We start from the raw sequence: 8295 nt of genomic DNA, 5'->3' as shown, positions 1-8295 counted from the left end.
AAACCTACATAGAAAGGGACCCGAATGTAGATAGAAAAATGCAAAACAGAAAAGTTTCTTGTAAACTCCCACAACAAACAACCCAGTCCAAACAAGGTGGTGGTGTTTTCACACCTTCACACAAGAGTTTTAACAAAGTTTTCTCACAGAAAGGAGGGTCCTTTTACTGACTGCTTCGTTGTTATATTAGTGAAGTGAAACCATCAGTTACGCTATAAGAAGAAGTGGTTAAATTCAGTTTCACCATGCAGGTTGAAAGTAACAGGAAACCATGTGACGTTGACAAGCCACTGTCATACTGTGTAGTTAAAAAGATGGTGATGGAAATGTTTTTTTTTTTTTTTTAAACTCCCAAGATATTTTAATTTAGGAAATCCATTTCAAAGTCTTCTGATGGCAGAACATTTTTATACAGTTACGGATCGAGAGGGAAAAGTGCTTTTAGTCAATCTTTGTGGGGTTAAAATTAATTTAAAAGCTCAATGTTTATTGCATTATTTGGGTTTACATTATAAAGTGCCTGCCTTTCAGCATAAAATGAACTGATGGCATTATATTACAGAAAACAAACATTAATTTAAGTGTATAAAATCTCATAGGTGCCTGTAAATGTAAGTTTATAGTTCTGTATATGGAAATTCTCTGTAAAACAGTTGTAGACAGATGTTTTCAGTTAGAAGAGAAAGGTCCTAACCATGTAAGCAGAAATGTCATAACTTGTAGCCGAGTCCAGACCGGCTTATGTGACAGAACAAAGTCATGGAGAAACACATGCCCAGGACCTACCAACAGAAAAAACAAAATGAATGTGTTAGCCTACATGATGTTATGGTATAATTATGCAACACCATCCCAAATGGCACCCTATTCATCTGGTGAAAAGTAGTGCACTATATAGGGACTAGTGTGCCTTTTGGGACGCACACCATATTCCTTAGACGCTATTCAAGATGAGTAGTGTATAGGCCTCGCGCCTATACATTACTCATCTTGAATAGCGTCTAAGGAATATGGTGTGCGTTCCAAATGGCACACTAGTCCCTATACATAATCCACTGCTTTTCACCAGATGGACCAGGTGACAAGATGCTTCTGGTCAGGAATGTTTTTTTTTTAACGTGAATGCCAATATAAACCTATCACCGACACCCTGTATTAACTAGCAGGGAAGCTGATCATACCTCGATAATGCAGAGCACAATCACACCAACACCGGTGACTAGGAAGTTCTCCTCAAACCACACCTTCAGCTTATTGTAACAACCCTGAGATGAAGAGAAAATATCCTTATTGAGTGACATCGGCTATGTTTTTCTACAGTATTGTAGTTCATTTGAGGCTTGTTAATCATGAGAGGATATTGTATATGTGATATCATACGGCCTCCCAGTATACTGGCGTCTTGAGACCACATGGGCTCTCTCGGCAGCAGGACAGAGGCACTTTGTCCTTCCAGTCACTTGTGTTGTGGATCCCACAGCACTGGAACTAAATGTAATAGAATTGAGCATGAGAAAAGCAGCGTCATTTCATGTGCTACATATTTCCACTCAATTTTGTTCGGAACTATGGCAGGGTGAAAGAGGGGTCATCCAAGTTTCATTGTAAAGTTTAAGTGTTTCTCAATTCACACTCACCGTGACCTGAATGATGTCCCAGTCATCCGTGTTTTTTGTGGAATTCCCACCTTTAGTTGACTCCCTGGATTTCATCAGACTTTCTGTGAGATCCTTCTCTAGGAATCTGTCAATCTAAGCGCACATATTCATTTCTTAGCAGTATGAACGTCTCATAAAACACCATCTATCATCTTTGACCTTTCCTCACAACCCTGGCCCTCTCTCAACTCCTGATTTTCTTGTTATAAGTCCTCATTAGTAATGTATTAATGATCTCTTCACTTCATTTTCTCTCACCCCTTAACCTCCGACCAACATCTGATGGTGCACCTGCTTTATCTTACCTCTTTCTCATATACAAGCAGTAGACAGGCTACAGTCAGTTCCACCAACATCAGAATGAACAGCAGGATGAAAAACTGCAAACCAAGAAAAACGAAGTATATACACATCCTTCTGGAAAATCCTTATGTTATCACGTTGCACCTTTAATGAATGATTGTACCTTGATCACTAAAAATAGGTTATTTACAAGTTTTTGTAAGTCAGTTTAAAGCAAGGACAGTGAATGAGACTGTCTCTGATGAATACAAAATACTGCCAAATATGTGAGACCTACAGTGATGAGGAGGCAGCGGTTCTCTTTAAGAGCCCCCAGGAACCCCAGGAAGGACACGCAAGTGATGATGATGCCGGTGATGAAGAGTGTGTTGGCCAGATTCAAGGTGGACAGGGTGGGGATGAGAGCAGAAACCTTGGTGTTCAACATCAGGAACACTCCAAAACCAAACACTGCCGTTCCACACATCTGACCCAAACACAACAACATGGCGTCAACATACATCATACAGAATATGGTGTCTTATGACATAATTGTGTCCATATTAGGGCAGTCTCATCAGGACATGTCAGGCTTATCAGGAGTAGGCTGTCCTAAAATGCACCTTATACAGGATAAATGGAAATTGAAATATTGAACATGGGAAGGGTTGCATTGGGTACGTAACTTTCTAAATGTAATTCGTTACTTGTCCAAAATTGTAACAGTTTTTGATTACTTCCCCTTAACCTTGAGGCATTAGAAGAAGACAAAATGTATCCGTGAAACACATTTTATGTGTCATCATAGTGGTCTCTGACTAGTGGTCAGACTCGCTCAGGTGGGACAATGCTGATTTGAATGTCATTGAGAAAACAGAAAGGTGTCAATGTATTTTTTTCTGAATTTAAAAGTAATCCAAGAAGTAATCATGTAGATTTTACGAAGTACTGTATCTGTTTATCTGATTACAATATTTTTGCTTCACGTGACCAATTACTGCAATGCTTTTTGTAATCAGATTACATGTAACTGATTGCATGTAATCAGTTACTCCCCAACCCTGAACATGGGTTTCAATCTCATTGAGGAAGTAAGAGTAGAAGGCTAATAGGTGAATGTTGGAGATACGTACAAAGCACAAGAAGTTAACCATACACATGGTGTATTTCAAACACTTGAGGCAATTTTGAGCCATTTCCCAGAAGTGCTTCCAGACCTGCAAAATAAACAAGAGACAAATAAACACATATTATGCCAATACATTAATGATAAGCTTGTCTTTAACACAGAGACCATCAGTGAAAACAGCAACATATACCACACAAATACACAGCAAAAATGGTTAAAAATAGTAATAACATCACTGAGTCAGATTTTTCTCTCTCCATCTGAAGATATTAGAAGGAACTGGGTACTGTTTGTGAGTGAGTAGCAAGGCCATCAAGTGTCACAGTGTGAGGAAATTAGCCTGCTGTATCTGGTTTACTTCCTTTAAATTACCCATGGGACTCGGCTGAACATTTTTAAATGGTTTCATCATAGTTTTGAACATGTTTAGACCAATACAGTTTTGATTTCTATGGCAAACTCTGTAACGCTTCAGTTTTACAGATTGAATAGAGTCCTTATTCCTTGAGGAAAAATCAGTGAAAGTATACAAACATAAGTGTTTCGTCCCACTGCAGAGTGGAAATGTGGGTGGAATTGTACACCCACTCAATCACAGGAGGCTGCTGAGGGGAGGACGACTCATAATAGTGGCCGGAACAGAGCTAATGGAATGGAATCAAACACATGGAAACCATGTGCTTGATGTACAGTACCAGTCAAAAGTTTGGACACACCTACTCATGCAAGGTTTTTCTTTATTTTTACTATTTTCTACATTGTACAATAAAAGTGAAGACATCAAAACTATGAAATAACACATGGAATCATGCAGTACCCAAAAACAAATAAAAATATATTTTATGTTTTAGATTCTTTAAAGTAACCACTCTTTGCCTTGATGACAGCTTTGCATACTCTTGGTATTCTCTTAACCAGCTTCATGAGGTAGTGGAATGCATGTCAACTAACAGGTGTGCCTTGTTAAAAGTTCATTTGTGGAATTTCTTTCCTTCTTAATGCGTTTGAGCCAATCAGTTGTGTTGTGACCAGGTAGGGGGTGGTAAACAGAAGATAGCCCTATTTGGTAAAACACCAAGCCCATATTATGGCAAGAAAAGCTCAAATAAGCAAAGAGAAACGACAGTCAATCATTACTTAAAGACATGAAGGTCAGTCAATTCAGAAAATGTCAAGAACTTTGAAAGTTTCTTCAAGTGCAGTCGGACAAACCATCAAGCGCTCTCATGAGGACCGCCACGGGAAAGGAAGACCCAGAGATCCCTCTGCTGAGGAGGATAAGTTCATTAGAGATACTAGCCTCAGAAATTGCAGCCCAAATAAATGCTTCGGAGTTCAAGTAACAGACGCATCTCAACATCAACTGTTCAAAGGAGACTGCGTGAATCAGGCCTTCGAATTGCTGCAAAGAAACCACTACTAAAGGACACCAATAATAAGAAGAGACTTGCTTAGGCCAAGAAATACAAGCAATGGACATTAGACTGGTGGAAATCCAAATTTGAGATTTTTTGTTCCAACCGCTGTGTCTTTGTGAGACGCAGAGTAGGTGAACGGATGATCTCTACATGTGTGGTTCCTAACGTGAAGCATGGAGGAGGAGGTGTGATGGTGTGGGTGTGCTTTGCTGGTGACACTGTCTGTGATTTATTTAGAATTAAAGGCACACTTGACCAGCATGGCTACAACAGCATTCTGCAACAATACGCCATTCTATCTGGTTTGCACTTAGTGGGACTGTCATTTGCTTTTGAACAGGACAATGACCCAACACACCTCCAGACTGTGTAAGGGCTAGTTGACCAAGAAGGAGAGTGATGGAGTGCTGCATCAGATGACCTAGCCTCCACAATCCCCCGACCTCAACCCCATTGAGATGGTTTGGGATGAGTTGGACCGCAGCATGAAGGAAAAGCAGCCAAAAATGCTCAGCATTTGTGGGAACTCCTTCAAGACTGTTGGAAAAGCATTCCAGGTGAAACTGGTTGAGAGAATGCCAAGAGTGTGCAAAGCTATCTTCAGGGCCAAGGTCGGCTACTTTGAAGAATCTCAAATACAAGATAAATTTAGATTTGTTTAACACTTTTTTGGTTAATACATGATTCCATATGTGCTATTTCACAGTGATGTCTTCACTATTATTCTACAATGTAAAAATAGTAAAAATAAAGAAAAACCATTGAATGAGTAGGTGTGTCCAAACTTTTGACTGGTACTGTATTTGATACCTTTCCACTAATTCCACTCCAGCCATTACCATAAGCCTGTCCTCCCATATTAAGGTGCCACCAACCTGTGCAATGTGTCTAACCCAAATGACACTTATCCTCTGACACCATGCTGTGTCTGTGATTATTAGCCATATTTAAATGTACCTCACTGAGCCAAACAACCTCTAAGGCTGAGTTTGCACAGGCAGCCCAAATATGATATTTTTTTCACTAATTGGTCTTTTGACAAATCACATGAGATCTTCTAACATCAAATCTTTTTCAGAGCTGATCTGATTGGTCAAAAGACTAATTAGTGAAAAAAATATCCGAATTTGGCTGCCTGTATAAACACAGCCTAAGAATCCTCAAACTTCTTCATCTTTCTTGTTATATGATTTTACTGGAGAAATGTTGTTTTTATATTAAATATACATGTTTTCAATATATAACACTCCCAACTTTTAATTTTAGATTATTCTCATAGGTTTGAGAATAATCTAGCGGAGGCGGCTGAGGGGAGGACGGCTCATAATAATGGCTGGAACGGAAAGAAAGAAATGGCATCATTGATACTGTTTCGCTTCAGCCATTATGACGAGCCCTTCCTCCCCAACTAAGGTGACACCAACCTCCTGTGCTTTTCATATACACATGACCAATTTCTCTTATCCCTTGATGTCTATTAGACTAGACACATCACTCATAACAATCTAAAGACAATCAAATGTTGTCACTCTTTTACAGGAAATGAAAGATAACTTCTCATTTAAATGAATACAATTGAGACATTGTACTTACCTTGTCAGTTGAAATAGTAAAACAAGTTTAAATCAAGCCCGATACCCTTTACAATGAAAGATAACTTCTCATTTAAATGAATACAATTGAGACATTGTACTTACCTTGTCAGTTGAAATAGTAAAACAAGTTTAAATCAAGCCCGATACCCTTTACAATCCGTTGTGTAGAGGATGTACTGCACCTTTGACTTGGCTGTACTGGTACTTCCTGTTCTCAATTCATTCTACTTCCTTATTCTAGGGTATATTATGGTAAATCTATACTGAGAACTTGTGCAGGGCATGCATTTCAAAATAGCACTGAGGGGAAAGACAAAATGACAACTTCTGTTACGCATTACCTACATCCAGAGGAGGCTGGTGCGAGCAGGTTTGGGAGGAGGTGCTCATTGTAAAGGCTGGAATTAAATTAATGTTGTTTCCATGTGCTTTATGTGTTTGGTACCATTCCATTTCAGCCATTACAATGAGCTCACCAGCCTCCTCTGCCAAATTTAGCAAAGATGTGAACCCTGTTCTCCCTTACGCTGAGGGAAATTTGGGCCTACCATAAAAAAAACAATGTTCAGAAATACTTAATGAAGAAAAAGATTACTCATTGTTGTTTCAATCATACAGTATATGTACAGTGCATTCGGAAAGTATTCAGATCCCTTGACTTTCCACATTTTGTTACTTTACAGCCTTATTCTAAAATTGATTACATTATTTTTTTCCTCATTAATCTACACACAATACCCCATAATGACAAAGCGAAAACAGGTTATAATTTTTGCTATAACAAATACAAAACTGAAACGTACATAAGTATTCAGACCCTGCTTTGAGACTTGAAATTGAGCTCAGGTGCATCCTGTTTCCATTGATCATCCTTGAGATGTTTCTACAACTTGATTGGGGTCCACCTATGGTAAGTTCAATTGATTGGACATGATTTGGAAAGGCACATACCTGTCTACATAAGGTCCCACAGTTGACAGTGCATGTCAGCAAAAACCAAGCTATGAGTTCGAAGGAATTGTCCGTAGAGCTCTGAGACCAGATTGTGTCGAGGCACAGATTTGGGGAATCGTACCAAAACATTTTCTGCAGCATTGAAGGTCCACAAGAGCCCAGAGGCCTCCATCATTCTTAAATTAAGCAGTTTGGAACCACCCAGGCTCTTTCTAGAGCTGGCCACTCGGCTAAACTGAGCAAACGGGGGAGACAGGCTTTGTATCAGGGAGGTGACAAAGAACCCGATGGTCTCTCTGACAGAGCTCCAGAGTTCCTCTGTGGAGATGGGAGAACCTTCCAGAAGGACAGCCATCTCTGCATCACCCCATCAATCAGGCCTTTATGGTAGAGTGGCAAGATGGAAGCCACTCCTCAGTAAAAGGCACATGACAACCCGCTCTGAGTTTGCCAAAAGGCACCTAAAGACTCTCAGACTATGAGAAACAATATTCTCTGGTCTGATGTAACCAAGATTGAACTCTTTGGCCTGAATGCCAAGCGTCACGTCTGGACGAAACCTGGCACCATCCCTACGGTGAAGCATGGTTGTGGCAGCATCAAGCTGTGGGGATGTTTTTTAGCAGTAGGGATTGGGAGAATAGTCAGGATCGAGAGAAAGATGAACGGAGCAAAGTACAGAGAGATCCTTGATGAAGACCTGCTCCAGAGTGCTCAGGACCTCAGACTCGGGAAAAGGTTCACCTTCCAACAGGACAACAACCCTAAGCACACAGCCAAGACAATGCATGAGTGGCTTTGGAGCAAGTCTCTGAATGTCCTTGAGTGGCCCAGCCAGAGCCCAGACTTTAACCCGATCGAACATCTCTTGAGAGACCTGAAAATAGCTGTGCAGTGACGCTCCCCATCCAAGCTGACAGAGCTTGAGAGGATCTGCAGAGAAGAATGGGAGAAATTCCAAAAATACAGGTGTGCTGAGCTTATAGCGTCATACCCAAGAAGACTCAAGACTGTAATCGCTGTCAAAGTAGGTTATTTACTCAGTCAAAGTACTGAGTAAAGCATCTGAATACTTATGTAAATGTGATATTTCTAAAAACCTGTTTTTGCTGTGTCATTATGGGGTATTGTGTGTAGATTGATGAGGGGATTATTTAAAAAAAATATATTTTAGAATAAGGCTGTAATGTACATTTTTTTGGGGGAAAGGTCAAGGGGTCTGAAGACTTTCCAAATGCATCCAGAATGACACTAAGAGT

The 8295-nt window shown here is 40.0% G+C and overlaps 1 protein-coding gene across 2 annotated transcripts; it reads right to left on the bottom strand.

Annotated features, from left to right (window-relative positions):
* Window positions 1-391: 391 nt before the first annotated feature.
* On the bottom strand, window positions 392-6384 carry LOC109882467 (leukocyte surface antigen CD53). Of its 2 annotated transcripts, none has more exons than XM_020474586.2 (8): window positions 6185-6384; window positions 3074-3157; window positions 2239-2427; window positions 1964-2038; window positions 1638-1751; window positions 1381-1488; window positions 1182-1265; window positions 392-782 (listed from the first exon to the last, which is right to left on the bottom strand). In XM_020474586.2, exons 2-8 carry the CDS (start codon window positions 3134-3136, stop codon window positions 711-713), a joined length of 705 nt encoding a protein of 234 aa, XP_020330175.1. In that variant the 5' UTR covers window positions 3137-3157; window positions 6185-6384; the 3' UTR covers window positions 392-710. The 2 variants fall into 2 exon arrangements, with proteins under 2 accessions (XP_020330175.1, XP_020330170.1); XM_020474581.2 differs by lacking the exon at window positions 6185-6384 and adding an exon at window positions 6081-6178.
* Between the last annotated feature and the right edge of the window lie 1911 nt (window positions 6385-8295).

This window comes from Oncorhynchus kisutch, linkage group LG3 (genome assembly GCF_002021735.2).
Source record: "Oncorhynchus kisutch isolate 150728-3 linkage group LG3, Okis_V2, whole genome shotgun sequence".
Lineage (NCBI taxonomy): Eukaryota > Metazoa > Chordata > Actinopteri > Salmoniformes > Salmonidae > Oncorhynchus > Oncorhynchus kisutch.
Note: the sequence above shows the minus strand (reverse complement) of the source record. Positions and strands in the feature narration are given on the sequence as shown.